General features: G+C 38.8%; 1 protein-coding gene across 10 annotated transcripts in view; it reads left to right on the forward strand.

Moving 5' to 3' along the window:
* The window catches only part of ADCYAP1R1 (ADCYAP receptor type I), a 144238-nt gene that overhangs the window by 68477 nt on the left and 53502 nt on the right, over positions 1 to 22259 (forward strand). For all 10 annotated transcript variants that reach the window (XM_077789662.1, XM_077789654.1, XM_077789646.1 and 7 more), the window contains one exon: positions 17805 to 17912. In XM_077789662.1, the coding sequence (XP_077645788.1) occupies positions 17805 to 17912 (108 nt within the window). The remainder of the gene's footprint in view (positions 1 to 17804; positions 17913 to 22259) is intronic.

Below are 22259 nucleotides of genomic sequence, written 5' to 3' on the forward strand. Positions count from 1 at the left end.
ACATTGTGTTTCTGAAGGAACATTCTGACATTTATTTTAAATTGCTTCTTTTTCTATTTTCCTGTACTCTAGGATCACTTGGAAAATTCTAGCTGTGAATAAAATGTTATTAGACCAAAGACTCAAGAGAGTTTTCTTAGCCTGTTCTTACCATGAAACGTTTTTTTTTCCTGTGAGATTTCACCACACACTGATATTCTCACAGAGGTGGCCAGTGCTTAAAACTGCCCAATTGTACAATTAAATTTCTTTTTGCAGCTCCTTCTGTGCTACATCCACTAGTTCTTAATATACCTCACAAACTTAAGCCAAGAACTTCATTACAGGGAACTGCCTACTCAATAACATGCAGCTGAATAAGTGTAATAATTTGGACTCCTGACAGGCTTTGCATATTGATTTTTCCTCAGCAAAATAGAACTGAAGCAGAGTAAGTTAAATCATCTTCAGATGGACGAGCAAGTTACAGTGCTGTAACAAGTTTTTAACTGCTCTGCCTGCTAAGTGGTAGAAAAATCTCTGTATATACTTATCTCAGCATGGCAAAAATGAGATAATTCAGCCCTATTTACCCTCAAAAGGCAGCTGCACAGTCACATTGATATATTCTATGCCCATGGCAGGGGAATTGGAATTAAATGGTCCTTAAGGTTCTTTCCAATCCAAAATTTTCCATAAATATCAACTCCCTGAGACCTTACTAAGTTTTATTCTTTTACACAAAGTTCTTGGCCTTTTTCACCCGTGGAAGAACAAGGGAGGAAGAACTGTGGGTCCAATCTTCATTGTATTTTCTTGTAGTTTCTGTGCAGAAAAGGAGAATGAGGGTGGGGAAGGGAAATCCTTGGCTTTGCCCGTGAACTGCTGTCCAGCACTGCTGGCTCAGAGTGCACCTGGTAATTTGCTCCTGGAAAAAGGCAGGGAATGAAAAATGTGCAATTCCTTCCCCAAATTCCTCACAAGAGAAGGAGGCAACAGGGAAGTCCAGACTCTGTCATGTAATTTTTCCTGTCCTTTGTAACAGAAATGAAAGAAAAAAGAATTTGCATTTTGTTTTGGGGGTCATAAAGCTTAATATGTGGCAATATTGCCTTCCAGAGAGGAGAATTTTGCATCCTGTGCAAGAAAACAAATTAACTTGGCCTGTGCTGTTCTGCTTCCCAGATTGAGATTTCATTTTCTAATATGAGTTCCACCACAGAAACAAGTTATTCTGTGGTGCAGGAATTCTTTAGCAATGTCACTCTTGGGTTTAAAGGTGAGATTAATCTCACTTTAGCTGGATGAAAGTAGAATATTTGTTTAAAGTGAACGTGTAGGCTCTCCTATGAAAGAAGAAAAATTTAAAAAAAAAGGAAAAAAAAAAAAAAAGAGGAAAAAATTGATTTGACCAGCCTATATTTTATAATTATTATAAAAAAATATATTAAGATACTTCAGAAGTAATTTAGAAGACTTTGTGCCCTATTGATGTGTCATCTAATTTTCCTTCATTTCCTATCAACAGGAATGTTGAACATTGGAGTCCATTTTCTTTCCAGTATAACCATTATTCCTGCAAAATAGTTGGAAAGGAGTAGAATTTAGAAAACTTGCCAACAAGACTTCAAATTGATCCGTTAAAATAAATGTTCTTTCCTCCTATTTTTCCTTTGTGAATTTTGCTCCCAGATGCCATGAAGGCTCACGATTTTGACAGCTCAATGAATGTATCATGTCTTATAAATTATTTACAGATGAATCAAAGCAATTACCTGTCTCTTGCACAACATTGTAAACATGGAGTTTAGAGGCATTTTTAGTTTTAACTTGTATATTTTTGAGCCTCAAGCCATGTGGAAATACCCAAAAAGCCTCATTTCCCAGCTAATAAAATATTTATGGCTATGATCAGCTTGTTTTTCAAAAAGATCTTTGACAAGTCACACCTCTAAAATTTTGATGATTCCTTAAGTAAAAACATTTTTTACTGAAATGAGAGCAGTCAATCCCCAGCTGGCAGTGGAAAGGTTCTGCTGCCAGCATCAAGAACAGGTGGAATTCTGCTGCTCTCAATTCTATCTCAACTGAATCCAACAGGCATTTCTGTTTCAGGGAAGAGAACTGTGCTGGGCTCTGTATTTAGGGAAAAAAATGCTCCCCTTGGTGAAAAATTGCATCACTGGATGTCAGACATCTAAATTATTGGCTAAATTAGCTGCTGAGTCTCCCAAGACTCCTTGTAGAGTTGATCAATACAGAGATTTACATTCGGTTTGCATATTAAAAAACCTTATTAAGGTGCCTTTATAAGCAAGGTGAGTCCCACTGAAGGTCTCTCCATAATCTCAGAAAGCTGAACTGCCTATTTCACTTCCCAGTCCTGGAAATCCTCTTATTTTCAGTATTCTTAGACGTTATTTTGTTTTTCTTGTTGGTGTTTTGATTGTTGGGTTGGGTTGTTTGGGGTTTTTGATTGGCTGGGGTTTTTTAGTTTTGTTTTTTGGGGGGGTTGTTGTTTTGGTTTTTTGGATTTTGATGGCTTTTCTTTGTTTTTTTGTTGTTTGTTTGTTTCTTTGTTGGTTTTTTGTGGATTTTTTTGTTGTTGTTTGTTTTTTTGGTTGCTTTTTTGGTTAACCAAAGGGGAACCTTACACAAATAGCTGGACATTGGTTGAACAACACCATTTTCACCCTTCAAGAGCAGAGACTTGAGTCTTGAGGACAAGCACCTGCAGATGCTTTTCTTATTGATCCTTTTCCTTGCTTTTCTGATTATCCTAAAAGCCATTTCATACTTCCATGGCAGCTTGCACTTTTGGTAATCAAGCCATACATTTCCTGCTCCCAGAGCTGCTGGAATCGATTGGTTTGTGTCCTTTTGCAGCAAAACAAATCGAAGGGAGCAGAGTGAAACAACACAAGTGCAAATCACAACCCAAACAAAAGGCAAGGCTGGAAGAATCCATCACTGAGTGACCAGCCAGGACCTGGCTGGAAAAATTACTGGACACAGAAGTCAATGCACAAGGAAATGCTTTAGAGGAGAAAAACAATTATCGGTGTGTGTAATGAGTATGCCCAAACCATATGCCAAGAGCAAAGCCAAATTGAAATAATGAGCACAAACAATTGATAAAATGCTCTGAAGGATTGCTGGGTGTATTTTAAGAACGTGCCTCATCCATATTCCCAGTACAGGAAAGGACTTGATTCTGCTCCAGGTTTTTGGCCATAAAAAAATAATGACTAATGGAATTCCACCCCTTCTCTGCTAACTTGCAAACTGCCCACACCAGAAACCAGTGTTATCACAACTGATTAATCCTGAACAGAATTAAACAGAGTGCTCCCAGTCAGCAAGACCATTTCATAATTGTCTTCATGCAGGACAGACCAGAGTTGCTGATTTGTTTCCCATTATTCCACTGGACTGAGAACTGATAAAGAGATTTTCCAGTGGTGTGGTTACAGCAGATGAGATTTCTCACTTGGGTTATAAACTGAGTCTCTTTTTTGCACTTCCTAATTTTTCTTCTATCTGTATCTCAGATAGACTGTGGACAGATAAATCTATCTGAAGATAAATATAAATATAAACCTATAATCTATACCTGCATAAATACACACCTACAGCTATAAAAACTTACATCTAACTGAGGTTTACATCAGGATTTAATTGTAAATCTGCTAAATAACAGAACACCTGTTCATTCATAGAATATCAGGAAGAAATTTATTATTGTCTTTATAAATGACGCTGTAGTTATTGCTATCCATGCAAGGTAAAAATTCTCAAGTGACTGAAGCATAAAGAAGTTTCTGGATGTTTGTAACTCAAGCACACAGAATTGTGCCCTGTCATACAGGTTTTTTTCATGCTTTGTCCAGCTAATAAAAATGTCACAGACAATGAGAACTCCCCAAATTCCTTTTAGATACCTCAGTTATGGTTTCTTTTGCCTGGGTGCAAGGAAGGATCTCTGTGAACGCCATAGGTCCCTTTAGGATTATTTTCCATTTTTCCATAATGATTCCATATTCCTACTAAAAAATATTGATTAGATGTATGCAAATTTTCATAGTTATTTATTACTTCATATGGGAGGGTAATTACCTGCTCACACATATATGTGAGAAATACTACAGAACACTTTCCTTCCTACTTATCTTTAACTCTTTCTTATAGGAAAAGAGAGAGAAGGAATAATAATATACTTACTTAATTTTTATATTTCTATTTTAACCCATCTCTAAATTTTATAAATCAATTAATTTCTGCTTTGTAGCTGCTTTAGACATGGAGAAGCTTATTAGATCTTTTGGAATTAACTCTTTATTTGCAGGAGTAAGTTGTACAAAATTGAGGATGTGCAGGTTTGGGTTTTTTTCCCATAAATATTGTTAAAATCCACATTTTTTCCAAAATACTTCTTCCTTCAATGATTCCATTAATGACTTTTATGGAGGTAGTGACTAACCCAGCATTGCTGAAGGTTTGATCCATAACTCTGTATGTTGCTGTTACTGCTCCTGTAAATTAACCATAAATTGTCAAGTCTTCTTGGCAGCCACTTCCTATTTCTTTCTGTATCTTGCCAGCCTTTAGACAAAGAAAGCCAGACCCATCACACTTCTTCTGGTCCAAAGACAAGCAAAGAGGAATCACATTGTCTCTATTTATTCAGGTTTTGCATTAACACAACTGTAATTTTGGGTCTTCCTGTGGTTTTCCTGGCATTTTCCCTACCGTGTTCCTTGTACCTAAACATAAATACTTCTGACGCTTTCTATGCTGTTCATACCATTTCCAATGAGGCTGGATCACACTGAATTTGCAGTGTTATTTTTTTTTTTCCACTCTCTGAATACTTTGTTAGACTTTGTTAGACTCTGACATTGTGTTCCTGCTCAGGAGCATGAAATGCAGCATGTGCACGTCCCCGTAACAGGGGATTGCTGGACTGGCTGTTGATAACAGATTTATTTCCTTTGTTTCCTCCACTAGACCATGAGGGCCCACGAGCTCTAATAAGGAGTTGTTTGACTCACCACTAGAACAATTTTGAGGACACGTTATGGAATTTGCACGCTGGAAGAAATTAAGTTCTTTAATTCAGTCATTTCTCATCCTCTGAAGGTTTGAAGGAGTAAACAAGGAATAAATGCCTCTCAGGAGTGTCCCCACTGGCGTCACTCTGCTTACATCAGGAGTGAATTTGGCCCAAGATCAGTTATAAGTTACCTTCTCCTACATTTTCCACTGAGATAATTCTATTTATAAATAACAGAAGAGCAAGAAGGTGGGGAACAGGAGTCAGAATATGAAGGGGCAGCTTGATTTTACAATTCTGGAGAGCCATTTACTCTGGAGAGCCATTTAGAGTTCAGTGTCACAATTTCTTGTGGCTTGTTTGGTTGTGTTTTCCAGCTGTAAAAAAGAGCAGGAAATCTTCTTAACACCCAGAGATACCCTGAAACAAAAATAATAATAATTTGTAAATTCCTTTTGAGGGATCTTAATATATGTGCACCACAATTTAATTTAATTTCTGAAATTATCAATCATATAGACTTGAGGTCAGTTGCTCTTTTGAGTCATTTATTGCTTGCCTGTTTTCTTTGGTCTGTTTATCCTTTTAGAAACAAATCAAAATTCCTGACAAATGTTATTGACTGGGCAATTATTAACCACAGCCTTTGCCTGAATAATTACCATTGAAAATCCTGTTCTCTTCTGTTGGGATTTTTTTAAGACTCATACACAGAGACCATTTCAAGGTTTGTGTCCCATTGCAGTCCCACTCCAGTGCTGTTGTGAGATTAGTTAGAAAAGAACAAATCAAAGAGAGATGTTATCATTCTTTTCTTTTGAGACCGAAAAAATTTGGAGCTGTGAATTTATTACTGTGAATTCTCAAGGCTCAAGAGACCTGCTGTTAAATGTTCTCCTCATCTCCTTCCATGCCATTAAATCCTGTCTCCATTTTCAAAGGGATGCAGACTCCAAATTACCAAAAAAGACAGTTTGAAAAAAATTTCTATTTTCTCTGTCTCCATGGCAACTGTTTATCCCACAGATCTTTCCAGATGTCTTCTTCAGAGACCCATAAATCTCATAATGGACTAAATATCACTTCAAGGGTGGCAAAACTGTCAGTGGACTGTTCAGCTCTCCAGCTTGGGAAGATGTTTAACCTTTTGGGCCCTAGCTGAAAGTCAGTTTCACTGTGAGGCACATTAATACTTGTGGGAAAAATATATTGAATATATATAATATTTTGTATATATGTATTTATTTCTATCCAGCTACTTGAACACCACAACCAGTTGCATGCTTAGATAGTATTAATTCAACTATTAACAAAGACAGGCCACAGCTGAAAGTGCTCCACCCTGCTGTCTTTGGTCAATCCCTTTTCATGGCCAGGTTGTGGCCGTAGGATGTGACCAAAGAAAGGTGAGGCTTTGTAGAAGAGCAACACTTTTTTATGATTATTTACCCATCTTCTCAAACTCTGCCTTGACTCTGCAACCTTTAGGCAGGGTTTTTTATGATGGTTTTCCCAGAAATTACTCTGAGCCCAGCCATGTAAATATTAAAATTTGTGGCAGTGTGATGTATGCAGCAGCTCTCTCTCCTCATCTGTCTCAGCCTGGAGAATTAATGAAAGAGAGAATTGAAAAAGTGCAAGATGCTGTCTCCTTCCCCTCAGAAGGGTGGGAAGTGAGTCAGAACCACTGCTGGGGGAGAATGGTGATGTTCTGGCTGCCCCCAAAAATAAAGGAAGCGAAGGGGGACTGTTTGAACCCTGGTTGCTGAGAATTCCAGACTTTCTGTGCTGCCAGGCCCTGACCCCAGGAGAACACTGCATTGACCTGAGGCCGTGGAGAAGCTTCCAAAATGGAATGGCAGAACTGGGATTGTGGGGGTGGAGTTTGAATAGAAATGTGTGATATCACAGGGTGGGAAACTCCAAGTTTAAGGGTTTAGAATAGAGGAATAGATATAAAGCAAGATGGAGGTTTCAGGGTGGAGGTTGCTCCTTCTTCACCTTCTTCTCCATGGGTTTGCATGGTTTTGCATAGCTGGACAGAAAATTCCACATTACAGACTTTGAGGGATTAGTTATTGGGTTATAAGTGAAAATAATTAAGTGCAGTTTCTTAATGGGCTAGTTTAGCCTTAAAAGGCCTTGTGGAGAATGATAGTGAGCCATTTTGTAGCTTGTTAGTAGAATGCTCTAGAACTCAAGTTGTGTCAAGGGAAATTCAGGTTGGATATTAGAAAAAAGTTTTTTCCAGAAAGGTGATAAAGTTCTGGAATGTTCTGCCCGGGCAGGTGGTGGAGTCCCCATCCCTGGGTGTGTTTAACAAAGCCTGGATGTGGCACTGGGTGCCAGGGCTGAGTTGAGGTGCTGGGGCTGGGTTGGACTCGATGATCTTGAAGGTCTCTTCCCACCTGGTCATTCTGGGAATTCTGGGAATTCCATGATTTCTGTGAACTCACAACTTGTTATATAGATAAGAAGTAATGAACGTCTAAGCCTGAATGTGAAATACCATCTCAAGTGCCTTCAGTCTCGACCTTGGCAGGGGCAGAAAAGAAGCTGAGAACCAGCAGGGAGCCAGGTGGTCCAGCAGCTCCCCGTGGTCTCCCGTATCCCATGTCCTGAGCAAGGCTGGATTATCTCAGCTGCTGAGCCTGGCACTGCCTCGGCTTCTGGCAGCTTGGAAGTGTCATCCTCTCCCCCAGCAGTGATGGGAAAAAAAAACCTCCTGATTTATTCTGTAATTTCACAGTCTCCCTGCCTCCCGAACAGCAAAACGGGGACATTCTCAGAGAGGAGCAGCCAATCCTTTTTATTATATTTAAAGCATGTTTAAAAAGAACAACAACTCTGCTCGATTTCCCAGCTTATTGGCTTTTTACTCTCCTGCCTAATTAGACAAAGAAATGTTCCAGAGGTTTTGCCAAATTGAAGTTTTCCTTTAAAACTCTTCAAAGATCACCTAAGGCCAATTGGTTGGCAGAACTTAAAAGACCCTGGAGGTTTTCTTGGATGAGGATTTTCTTGGCAGGTATCAATGCAAGAGGAGCAATAAGTGTGACCTTAGAAATAAATATCCTGTGACTGCAAAGAACTAAACAGCTTTAAAAGCAGAAAAAGAATTTACACTTCTCTGGTTGTAAATAACAGCTTCTGTAATTTAAAAGCTGATCTTTGCCATGTATAAAATCTTCAAGGAATAACAAAAGTTATAAAATACAGCATATTTCATATATTAAGTATGATTTTTTTGTAATTTAATAACATTTATATTATATAAATGATTTGATAAATAATAATATAAAATATTGCCATAATTAGGATAATAATATAAAATAAATATGTATTTGTAATTAAAATATATGTTGATTTTATCACAAAGTCATATTTTATAATAGTATAATATTTATTTTATTAAAATAATGCACTAAAAAACATGTTATTCCAATTAAAAAATTCAGTGTTTTGAGTGCTTTCCCTTTTAGTTTTTAATATAATCTATTGCTAATGCAGTGCATGAGAAGTGAAATATCTCAAATAATTTTTTATAACATTATCTTTTATTAATTAAGGTGATATTTTAAAAAGTTCTCTGCAAACAGTGCTGCATATGGACTTCTGAGAATGCCATCCCATCAAACAAGTCACTTTACTGAAAATGCTGCACCAGTAGAAACTGCACTGATGCTTTACAAGTCTCTTTACATAAAGAATGGATTCTAAATAATCATAATATAGTTCTGAGAAATGTTATACTGAGGCAGCAGCTGTCTAAGGACAGCTGATGGAAAATATTGAGGTGGGCTAAGTGCTGGTGAGTTGGATCACATTTTATTGTTCTTCACAAAACACTCTGGCAGAGAAACTTGGACTATACCTGTGGAATTCCTCTGATTCCAGCTGGTTTAAACTTAAAAATTGGACTTTATCTCATTGACTTTTCTAATTAGGGAAAGAAAATATGCATCTCCAGCTAATAGTTTATCTTAGAACAGGTTTCTCAGAGAAGTGGTGGATGTCCCATCACTGGAAGTGTTCAAGGCCAAGTTGGATGGGGCTTGGAGTGATGCCTCAGGTTTTAGCTTTTATATTTTCACATTCTGTGCTGCTTTAGTGTGTGGGTCTGAGCTTCATATCAGGGGATGTGAGCTCTCTGCACAGAGCAGGGAGACAAAACAATTCCTGCTCCAGCTGGGCACCAAGGACAAATGATCCAAACCTCAGCCCAGGAGCACAAACAGCGTGGGCTGGAGAGAGAAGAACAAGCAGGGTGGGACTGATGGGCTGGAGCTGGAATGGGACAATGAACTCCAAGGTGCCAATGGAGCAGAACTGATCCCAGGGAGAGCCCCGGGAGCGCTCGTGCATTTTGGGACCATTTTGGGTCATTTGGGTGCAGCCCTGGCTGGGCTCTGGTGCTGCCCAAGGTGGATCCATGGAGAAGATCCTTTGAATAAATCCCTGCTTTATTCTTTAGCTCTGTCCAGCCTCTGTTCTTGGTCAGCCTTCACAAAGCATCATGAGCATGCTGGGATAGTAGAAGTTGTCCCTGCCCATGGCAAGGGGTGGAATGAGATGATCTTGAAGGTTCTTCCCAACCCAAACCATTCCATGATTATGTGGTTCTGTGAGAATTAGAAACTTTCTATCAGTGCCCTCTATAACTGTCTGGGTTTTTTTGTTTGGTGGGTTTTTTTTTTTGTTGTTGTTGTTTTGTTTGTTTGTTTGTTTGCTTGTTTTTTATTCTGTACACTCTAAAAGAAATTCAGAACTTCCTTTAGAGGTACACATAAAGCTTTTATGCTGATGAGGTGAATGAAATACCAGGTTAGACAGTACAAGGTGCTTCTCTGGACAGCAACAGCATTACTTGGATAGAAAAAATACTTCCTGTTGTAATAACTTGGCCAAATGACCAGATGAAAGAACAGACTGGGTTCTCATAGTTCCAAAATTTATCAGGAGCAGAACTTGAAGGGAAAATAACCCTTTCTTTCTCTTGTAACTTACTCTGAAATTCCAGTTGATGTTATATTTTTATTCTGTTGTGGCCTGGACTTTCAAATGAAACTAAAGAATCCAAGAACCTCAGAATGGTTTGGGTTGGAAGGGAATTTAAAAATCACCTCATCCCACCCCCTGCCATAGGCAGGGACAACTCCCACTATCCCAGGGTGATCCAAGCCCCATCCAGCCTGGCTTTGGACACTTCCAGGGATCCAGGGGCAGCCACAGCTTCTCTGGGAACCTCTTCCAGTGTCCCACAGTAAAGAATATCTAACACCTTATCTATGCCTGCCCTCTGGCAGTGGGAGCCATTCCCTGTGTCCTGTCCCTCCATCCCTTGTCCCCAGTCCCTCTCCAGCTCTCCTGGAGCCCCTTCAGGTCCTGGCAGGGCTCTGAGCTCTCCCTGGAGCTTCTCCTCTCCAGGTGAGCACCCCCAGCTCTCCCAGCCTGGGTCCAGAGCAGAGGGGCTCCAGTCCTGGACCATTTCTGTGGCCTCCTCTGGGTTCATTCCAGCAGCTCCACAGCTTTCTGTGCTGGAGGTGGGATCTCACCAGAGAAGAACAGAATCCCCTCCCTTGTCCTGTGCCCACCCTGCTTTTGGCTCTCTGGGGTGGGAGTGCACAGTGCTGGGTCTGACAGAGCTCCAGGGTTGGTGCCCAACTCCAAACACTTCCAGAAACAACATTTCTGTGCAGGAGCTCCTCAAAGACACCTGCACTTTGAAATGTCAATTACTTCTGGAAATCATATCCCCATACCCAGGCCACGCTCAAGCCTTTATTTATTTTGGTATTTATCCAGATTTATGAAGGAACAGAAAGCTCCTATCTCATATTCCCCTTTCTCTGAAAGGCTTTAAATGTAGTGTGCCCTTTAGAAGTCATTGTGCACCACATAATTCAGTTTAATATGCTGGTTTGTTACATTACGTTTCCTTTGATATTACTCTCCTGAAGGCAATACGACCTTGAAGGTGATATTTTAAACCAATAAATGTGGAGAGGAACTGAAAATCAAACTGAATGCTGTAAGCCAGAAGGGTGGATTTTCATCTCAGGCCTTTATTTCCCTACATGAAAAATACAGAAGTCTAACATTTATGTAATTACATTTTTTTTCTTGATTTGCCAAGGGAAGAAATTTTATGCAAATTCTTGTCTATTACATCCTGTCTGTATGAATCCATAAATTTCACTGTTACTCATTCCTTTGTTCAGTCCCCCATTTTTGAAAAAGGGGTGCTGGATATAAGAAAAATATCAAAATAATAATTTTGATAGAGAAGCGGACAGGTAGGAATTACCCACTTTCTTTAGAGGAGGAAAGGAGTAAATAGGGAGTTACTACATCAGGATTTGCCATCTAAAAAAACATCTCAGCTTTGCACTTTCTCTTGCCAAAAATTGGTCAGGGATGAGAAGAAGTATTTTGCACTAGGGCAAGATGAGGACAAAATCTACAAAGAGCACAAGAAAACAGGACACAGATCCACCAAAAAGAGAAGTTTTTACACAGTTCTGGTGGCACAGTGACTCTGAGGTGATGAGGGACAACGGGCCCTGTTCTCAGGTGGTTTAAAATTAAGTCCATTCCTTCAACTCAGTGAACTTCACCTATGGGGCTGCCTAAAATCTGGTTTCATATCTACTCACGAGTAAACTGTGACTCTCAGCCCTAGACAGAGGAGAAGAGGAATATAAGAGACTTATAGATTTGTACCTTTGCAGATTTTTAATATCTGGCTATAGATTTTCTAGCACTTTCTGACACTTTAGTACAGTAGTTACCCTTTCTCACACATTCTGTCACCTTCCTAAAATTCTGTTTAGTCTCAGGGACCCCTTCCACTATCCCAGGGTGCTCCAAGTCCCATCCAACCTGGCCTTGAACTCTTCCAGGGACAAGACATCCACTTCTTCTCTGGGCAAACTGTTCTAAGATAAATTATCAGCTGGAAATGCACATTTTCTTCCCCTGGTTAGAAAAGGCAACGAGAGAATGAGATTAAATGAGAGAAAGGCTAATTTTAGAATTTCTGGAGAGAAGACCTAGAATTTCTAGAAGAAAATAATTTCTAACAAGGTAATTGTCCTGTTTTGCACTAGCACTTGGGAGATATAACAAATTTTAGGGTTAAGAGCCCCTTGGAGGGCTTCCAGTGGGGAAGGGTGGGTTACCAGGGCAACCAGTCCATTATGGCATGTAATTTCTACATGTCCTAATTAATGAAACTTATAAAAATTGTGAAAATCCAATGCCATGCCTGTTCACAGGGATATTTTGAGCAACTGAAAGCTTTCATTAAAAGACTGGTCTTGATGTTATCAATCCTAATTTTGTTTTGAGTATTTTTCTTCCAATTCCAGGCAAAAGGACCATCAGCAATTTCAGAAGAGCTGTTTATCACTCACTGCTCTCCTGCCAGCATTGCTTGCTTTAGGGATTTTTTTTTTTTTCCCTCTTGGTGCTTGTCCAAAAATTTCAGGCAAGTGGGAGCCTTTCAGCTGCCAGGAGTAGCAGGTTAGGGAGAGTGTGAAATGAAAAATGAGAGCAAGGTTTGTGAGGACCTCTATGGAGGCAGGATGACTAGAATGTTTTTAATGCTGGGTATAATTTAAAAAATGCATCAGAACACTCTGCAATGATAAATAATTGTAGTTTTCTTGTTAATAAATTTGGCCCTTTTATGAAAGAGCTGTTCTTTTTTCAGTGGCTGCCAAGTCAGATCCATCCTTAGGTGTGTGAGGCACATCCTTCAGCTTCAACAATGTGGAATTTAAACTTGGGCGTCATGGGCTTTGCATGAAATTTATATAAAATCCACAGTATATAACCCACAATCTGAAATTCACATAGAAATTCACACAAAATTTCCATGAACATTGTGCTTCAGCAGAAAGGACTCTGTTTTTTTTAAATACAAGTACAATGTGGATCCAGTTATAAGGAGCTCACAGTCTCAACATGAATTTTAATCCCCTTTTACAAGTTTGGGGTGGAGATACAGCGGTTCACCATGAGGGCTTTTAAAAGCAGCCTATGGGACATGTCCCAGCCCTCAGCTGGACTCCTTTTCCCAGGCCTGGGAAGTGTCCAAAGGAGATTGTGGAGCCACTGGTGATCCCTCTAACCAGAGAACAGAGTTGCTTCATTTCTACCCCAAAAGACCACACAGCACCTATACAAACATTTAAAAATGTTAATTATACAATCATTTAAAAACCATTTCAAAGGCAGCTGTCTAAACTAAGCTTTTTCTTACCCTCCTTCTACTGAGTGTAGTCAGTGAGAAGATGCAAGTCCACTTGCACAGGGTGATTCCCCACCAGTGCCACCTTAAAATGGGATTATTCCTGTCTGGAAAGTCTCTCTGTCTGAGCTACAGAGGAAAATTTGCTTTGCTGAGCAGAGCAAATGGGTGAGGAAAAAAAAAAATTAGACATCTGAAGATCAACTAATTCAGATTTAATATACAGTTGAATGATTTTGTGTTTCCTCAAAAGTCAGCAGCACAGAATAGGGTCTCCCAAAAGATCACTCATCCTTCAAAGGAGAGGAGTGACTAAGTGGAATAACTGAATAATTGGAAGCACTTCTCTGCCCATCCTATAAGATGGACAGAAGCCTTTACCCAGGACCAGCTGCCAAGTTCTGCACCACTTTCTGATATTTGGGGTGAATCCCACAGTGTTCCCCAAATTCCAGCTGCAGGTTGCAGAGCAGACATGGGAAGGCAAGGCAGGATTTGTGCTTTCTGCAAATATCCTTGGGTTGTGCCAGGGGAGGTTTAGATTGAATTATTGGGGTAAATTTCTTCACTGGAAAGGTGGGCAAGCATTGGAAGAGTCTGAACAGAAGAGTGATGGAATCACCACCCCTAAAAGTGTTCAGCAAACATGTGGATGTGGCACTTGGGGACAGGGTTTAGTGGTGGTCTTGGCAGTGCTTGTTTGATGTTCTAAGGGGGCTTTTCCAACCTTAATGAATCTGTAATTCTGTTATTGATTATTTTGATTCCAAGACAATCCATTAGCAAGACTGTGGGAATCCAGGGCTCCCCTCTGGCTGCCCTGGAAGGTCTGGGACCCTGGCAGGGGTCAGGAACCCCCTGGACAGAGCCCCAGAGACACTGGCTGTGATCTCTGGCCATGGAAAAGAGTTTTCAATCCTACAGGATGAATTACAGGCTCCGAGTGTTTGATATAAGTAATAATTAAGTGTGGCATGGGTGCAAAAGTAAAATTTTAAGTTTCTAGATAAGGGGTCCAAAGGGGACAAGATGGAGGAAATTGGGTGTGCCTTGTCCTTTTTCTCCTTCTTCATGCCCTCCATGTCTCACTGTGGTGTTGGCATTTTTCTGTTGGTTCAGGCTGGGGACACACTGTCCAACGTAGGTGACAGATCTTGGCACGTTATTGTAAATGCAGCCCAGGGAGTTTCTGGTATTTAATGTTTGTCACATCCCACTGAGGGCAGAGCCCCACACGCTGCCCTGCAGGACAGAGCTGGGCAGGGCAGCAGAACATGTTAGAGATAAACAGAATAAACAACCTGGAAACCAGCACAGACCAATTATGGCTTCTGCTTTGGCAGGGGGCTGACAGACAGAGACTTTCTACAGTCTCGGAATCATCAACACCTCAGATTCCAACACAAGACCACTATCTGTAATTTTTTTTTTTTCATTCCTTCCCACGTGAAATCTTATTATTTAAAACTATTCATTGTTATTACTGATTTCCTAAGTTGGTAAAAGCTAGGAAAATTTGTCCAGCTTCAATTGGAGTGTGTGAGCAACCTCTTTCCAAGGTTTCTTGGGCATCCCTACGTCACTGGGCAGTGGGGAGACCCTGCCACTGTCAGAGGAGACCCTGCTGGGCAGTTTCACACTCAAGTCACTTTGATTTCCGCGGGCAGATTTCACCCAGCAGGAATTGCTGGCTGCAGCAAGGTTTACAAATGTAGGGAGATTGTTCACGCTGCCCGTTATTCTATTTAATTTTTATTTATTTTTACATTGTCACCCTTTTCTTTGCTCCTCTAAATCATTTGTTTCAAATACACTTTTCCAAGTGGGATCAGACAATGTTCTTATTGTTGGGGAATCCTTTACAATCTCCATCTCTCCCCTATTTTAAGGTAAATTACTTGACTTGCTGCTTCTCTCTCCCCTCTCTCCCAATGTCAGCACATCAGTGTTTTCTGACACAATGAACTTGTAATTTCTTTTTAAATGGGGCTGGTTTTTATCTCTGCATGGAATTACCACAAAATCAGCCACCTGCTATAACTGAATTTCACCCACACTGCCTTGTGATATTTACACTCTGGATATTCCTGTTCTGCAGCCTGAGGATATCCTTGCATTTCTCTGGTTTGCATTATCCATTGCTGGATAATATTGGAAGATATCTTCGTTGAAATAATAATAAGAAATAAGGAAGTTTTTCCTATTCCTCTTCAACACAGTTAACTCAAGCAAGACCAACAGGTGTTTCTCCAAAGATGTCATTAACCACAGATTATCTCCAGCATCCCTTGTAAGCAAATGTCTCATTAATGTGGATGTTCACACATAATTTACTTTTGTACATAATGCCACACTTCAGTGAGCTATAAACCTGTTGCTGCACATCCTCAGATTTACATGGAAAATGCATTTCCTGCTGCCTGGACAGACAGAAGCTATCAAAGACAATAAAATCTAACAGCACTCAACGTGGTCGTGATTACCATCCTTAGTACATAAACAGTATCACAAAATTATAAAATCAGAATATCCTGAGCTGGAAGGAGCCCACGAGGATCATTGAGTCCAACTTCTGGCCCTGCACCCAATGTGTCTACCTTGTGTTGAGAGAGTACAAACCTTTCAAACCCCAAGTTTTGAGACTTCTAGAAATATTCTAGTGAATTACAGCATTCGTGGGATGACATCCTCATCTGAAAAACGAAACAATCTGGGATAGGAGTGGGAAAAGAGAGGTAGAGGAGCAAACGTAAAGGATTCCTTTATTTTTTTTTCCCAGCTCCTGTGATGATTTACTGAGCATTTTTGCCTCAATTTTATATTTTGGTGGGTCTTGTCATTATGATGTTGAACATCACAATGATGTTGTTTGACACTGACCTAATTCTTTAAACACCAACTCGCTCAGATCTGCTCTACTCACCACACGTGGTATGCTCAGCCTTATATTTTTATGAGAAAAATAAAACATAGGACTAGAAAAAAAAAAAAATAGGACTGGATTTGCTACTGCTGAAGCTGATGGGAAAAAAAAAAAAAGACACCAAATCCAGTCCTGAGAAGATCCCTCCTCCACTGATGGGGACCTGCTGAAACACCAGAGCTGGTGGAGCCCACACAGATTTTACAAGTCCATCACCCACATCTCGTTATATTGGACTCGTGCCAGGCAGAAAGTTACACTTGGAAGTATTATCTGCCTTTCCTGAAGGTTTTATTTCCCTTGGCATGCAGTCAAAGGGAGAGAATTTTGACAGAAAACCTCGTAGAAAATCGTGGAGCTGGAGGCTCTTTTTCAGTTGACAGGATTATTTGCTCAATCTCAACATCAAATGCAAATAAACAATGGAAATATTTAGGTTTGGTTCTTTTTTCTTGTCCTGCTGAGGCAAAAGATGGTTTTTACTTGAGATTCACTCACTAAGTAATTTTTTAAATATTAGTAGGAAATTTGAGAGATTGCTCTGAGTTTTTGTGTACACTGGATAAGCCTTTTAAGTTTGTAAGCTGGTAAAATGGTGAATTAAAGGAAGAATTTGCAGAATTACAGGAAGATTTATTCTTCTTGAAAGCCAGTTTTTCACGCCTCTGGCACAGAGACCAGAAAGAAGCAGGAGCTGGGTTCCTTTACTGTATTTACAATAAATTTTAAATGAATTTTTCTTATATCTCAAGGGAAGACAGCTCCCACCCATAGTCCCATCACCTCTTCCTGCATTCATGTAGCAGGAAATTGGGATTTTTTAACCACTCAGACCTTGATTTCAAAGATTTTTACCTGAAGCCTCATCTTTGAACTGTTATTAAAGGCCTGCATCTATTTTTAGCTTATGCAAGAAATCATCAGAGGTCAAAAAAATCCTTTTTTGACATTGTGAGTTTATATTCTCTAGAGTAAAAGCTGCAGTAAAAAGAATGAGTGATGTTAGGACAGTTCTTTGGTAAGGGAGGATTTTTCCTTAGAAAATAAGTGGGACAGAAAAGTGAATTTGTATATCCACTGAAGTGGCTGCAGCATGAAGCAGAAGCTGATTTTCAGTTTTCAGACAAATTCCAAAATGAGTGAGTTCCTAAACCTTCCCAAGGATTAAAGCCAACAGAAATTAATAGAATTTAATAAATTATATGATGCATAAGGGTTGTTGTTTTTTTTTGGGTTTTTTTTGTTTTTTTTTTTTTAATTAACCCAGCACTTCTGAAAGATAACTAAATGGAAATAGGTTTCATACTCAAGGGAAAATTTGTTTCTGGCATGTTGGAGTGATTTAATTGGGAATAAGGAATGGCATCTTCTAGGACAATAAACTCTGGCCATTACTATGTGATGCCACTAAGGATTTTATGCTATTCCTATAAATGAAAAATATTTTTTCCCAGGGAATATGACACTGGTTATTATTCCAAACAAGAATATTTTTGATTTTAGAAGGAAGAAGCAACCACAAAGCTCAGTAACAATGTGAGGAAAGGGATGGATTTCCACCACTAACATATTTTATCCCTCCTGCTCTTCCACAGGTTGCCCAGGAATGTGGGACAATATCACATGTTGGAAACCTGCAAGTGTGGGAGAAATTGTCTTTGTCAAGTGTCCTGCACTCTTCAGATTTATCATCTCTGAGGATGGTAAAGTATTTTCTCTTTCTTCTTCACCTCTGCCTGGTAAAACCTTGTGACCAGCACGAGTGTAAAACCTCACTTAGATCCTCAGGATAAAGAAACATCAAAATCTCTCCAGCTGGGCTCCAGTTATAAATAAATTGCAGAAAACCAGGATATTTGTGTGTAGATATGTGAGTGTGCACAGGGTGAGAGGGAAGGTGTGAAAAAAAAGCCTCCACAGACAACACACTTGAAAATATCACAAATTTGAGCTGCTAAAGGGAATATTCTGCCCTTGGGTCTCACTGAATTCAGTGGGGACCCAAATCTGTGTTTGGGTCTTGGGGAACACGGTTGGAATCTATTTTAGCAAATATTTAAAATGTTTAAAATATGTTAAAATATTTAAAATGTTAAAAGAGGTTCTGCTTGTGCTGGAGGAGAACATAGGCTTGAGATGAGCAGTGAGGAGCTCCATGTTGGGGGTCAGGGGGGAATTAAAGATTTCTGGAGGGAGGCAGAAGTTCCATCACGCTTATTTTCATGGTCTGAGGAAATGAGACATAAACATCCTTCTGTCCCCGTGCTGGTAATTAACACAGATTGCTCCTTTTGCTCCCAGCACCCACTGCAGATCCTTTAATTAGCACCGTCCTTTGAGGGACAAGTTCATCACCATGGATCCTTTTTCCCAAAGTTCATTTTACCAATTAATTATTAATTTACAGCCTTGAGTCCAAAATCTGGGGTTTTTTTTGCATCACCACACACACAGAGCACAATTTTTAGGAGACATTGTTTCATACACAGCTCCAGGAATCCTGAAATCCCCATTTTTAACACAGCCATTCCAAGGCACAGGCATCACCAATGTCACCTAACCCATGGCCCACTTTAGAAACAAAATTAACTCAGTTTGACCTATTCCAGGTCTTAAGTAAGTGGTTACCTGTTACTGGAAAAATTACTTTTAAATATAAATATATTTTAAATTTGAATTAATTATTTAAATTTTAAAAAATTAGATTGTTATTATATTATTTTATACTTACTTAAAATTTTATCTATTTAAATAAAATCAGTATTTTTATTGTATTTATTATATTCACGGCTTCTATTTATTTAAATAAAGATTTTTTTTATTTACATAAAAGTGTTTAAACAGAAATAATAAAAATTGTGTGCATTGAAATATAATTTTCTTCAATAAAAATGAGAGAGCCTTTAGAAGAGCAAATAAATAAATATATATAATATTATATATTATATATAATATATAGATTATATATACTAATAGATTATAATAGATAATAGATTATAGATAATGTATATTTTATATATAATTATTATATATAATATATTATATAGAACATATAATAGATAATACATTGTATATTTTATATTTTATATATATAATATAAGCTTATAATATAGGTTTATATATATGAGCTCTATTTATTTATTTATTGCTCTATTTATTTTACCTATATAAAATCAAGGGCTGAAATAACATTTTAAAATATTTTTACGAGGATTTACAGATCTCCTCACACACTGTGCTTCCCATTTAGCCTGTGGCAGGGGGCCAGTACGACCCTAAAGGAAGAATATTCCATCCAGTGGAAACATATGTCCCATTCCTTTATCTCCTCATGGGATCCCCAGTAAAAGTGACAGCTCTTACCTCGTGTAGGGCTGGGTTTGAGGGGGTTTTTGCACATCTCTTCACCAGGAACACACCCAAGATTCATCATTCCTTAGGTAAATAAATAAACATTTAATCTGGAGTAGCTGGATCTCAGCAGATGTGGCTGGGATGGCACTGCTGACCCCAAGGTGGAATTATCAACATCCCAAAGCACCCTCCTGGCTGAATCAACATCGACTTTGCCATAATTGCTGCTAATTTTAATTAGCCAAGTGTATTTGTTCAATGTGGGTTTAATGAAAAAAGTCATATTTCATTATGATTATTGTAAATGCAGGTGAACTTAATGGGAAGAAATGACGATGTTTGACTTAAAGTCTGAATTATTTCTTTATTATAGCTATGTTAAAATATATTAATATGTTATATAAGAGTAGGATACTAAAACTACATATTACTTTCTCTGACTCTCACACAACTTGTGACCCTCTCTGAGAGCCCAGCCCCAGGGGGTTGGATTGAACCATCAGGCTCAAACAATCCTCACCAGAATCCAACCAAGCAATCACCCCAGGTAAAAAATTCTCCAAACACATTCCACATGGGAAAAAGAAGGAGAAGAATTAGAAATTGTTTTCTCTTTCATTTCTCTATGTGCACCTCTATGAAAAATCCTGAGAGGGAGAGAAATGTGCTTGCCACAGTGGAATTATCAACATCCCAAAGCACGCTCCTGGCTGAATCAGCATCAGCTTTGCCATCATTGCTGCTAATTTTAATTAGCCAAGTGTATTTGTTCAATGAGGGTTTAATGAAAAAAGTTACATTTCATGACGGTTCCCTAAATAACAGGTCATTACAGAACTATAATGTTTCTAAGACATGGATAATCACATTTTAGGGATTATTATAGTGTCCTCTGGCTGCTGCACTGTTTCTAGAATATGGAGCTAGGCTGGGCATGGACACTAATATTTATTAATAGCAAAATCATTCCTAATACAGGAAGATTTTTATATGACCACAGATAAGTTTTACAAATGCAGCAATTACTTTAAATTATACTTTTAAAAATTTGTGCTCTGAAGCACTTAGGGTACAACATAATCACAGGGCAATCACGGGGTGTGCTAATCTTAACGAGTGGGTGAGAAATATCTCACCTGGCTTTGGATATTTAAATTTATATGCAAATTTATGAAGCGAGCACGTGGATTTCTGGTTCAGTAAATAGAAATCAATGGGCACTAGTAGAAGATGCTTTCTCTGACCCCTCTAAAATGCTTGTCTGGAGGTGAACAAAGTCACTACTTCTTTTGTGAATTTCAGATAAGGAATCTGACTGCCTTTACTTGGGTGTCCGATTTCCATATAAAGTAAAAAAAATAAAAGAGACTACAAAAGAAAAATTAACTAACTAAGCTGTCATCTGGATGGATGCTTTTTGGAAAAATTAGCTGTGTATTTAGCTAAAAATACCAGCTGTTCCTGGTTTTAATCTGCTCTGCTTTAACCATCAATGCAATTAAACTAAAGAGTAATTTCTGAGCTGCTGTCAACATCATGCAGAAAGTTCAAAGTGAAATTCTGTGTGCTTGGCAACCCTGCCTTCTAAAATTTCATTTCACCTCTCTGATCCTCCAGAATCAGAATTTTTCATTCCTTTCAGATGCAGGCTGTGAACAAAAGTATCATTCTCAAAATCTCTCCACTGGAGATTCTTTTTCTCCAATGGAAAAAAGCATATTAATTCCTGAGTCTTTTCTCATCTTGTAAAATAGAGATTACAGTGCCTTTCCTCCTAGATAGTTCCCAAAAATTATTTTTTTTCCCTCTTCCACATGGATTTCTTTGGTTGCTATCCATCAATCATTATTTCCAGCAGGAGCTGTCACTTCCATGACCTCTCTGTTGCACGTCACTATTTCTCCAGTGCCTTCCCAGCACTGGCTCCAGAAACACCCACTCCACAACAAGATGTGTTTAAAGCATTCTAAGGCATCTTTGCAGAGGTAAAAAGAAGAAAACCATGCCAAGCTGTGATGGTACCTTTCAGCAGGACACAGCAAGACCTAGAGATGGCCCTAACACAGTGATCTGCACTCCCAGCTGGAGAATTTTCTCTTTTTTGGTTTTTTTTTTTCCCCTTATTTTTTTTCCATACACAGATTATACTGGCTGGCAATGGAAATCTACAGAAGTAAAATCTTCTTTTCTTTGCAATGTTCAGCTGAAACATTCTGGAATGTATAAACACACTCAAAAGGATGAGGGAATGAAACTCAATAACCAGATCACAAATGAAGATATTTTCAGTCCTTTGGTTTGCAGTAAAAAATAATACAAGTTATGATTGACATCTTCTGAGCACTTCTATATGCTCCACATTTGGAAAACTTTTTCATTCACAAATGCAAATAATAAATATGAGCAGCTCTTACTGAATCTTCCAGCAATTTAGGTAGGTGCTGAGGTTAGGACACTCCCTGCTACATTTACTACAAAACATGGTCCACTATGTGCAACAGAGAAAATTCTAATTGTTACCAAAGACATAAAATATATTCTATGTTGACACCAGGATTGAGGGTTCCTAATTAAAATCCAGAAGAATAAAGAATGTAATCAGGTATCAGAGTTTAAGAAGGAATTCCATCCTATGCTCACATTTCGGAACCAAACTCTGCCTTGTTTCTTCTCTTGGTTGAACTCAGTCAGTGCTC

This window comes from Lonchura striata, chromosome 1, assembly GCF_046129695.1.
Source record: "Lonchura striata isolate bLonStr1 chromosome 1, bLonStr1.mat, whole genome shotgun sequence".
NCBI classification, from domain to species: domain Eukaryota; kingdom Metazoa; phylum Chordata; class Aves; order Passeriformes; family Estrildidae; genus Lonchura; species Lonchura striata.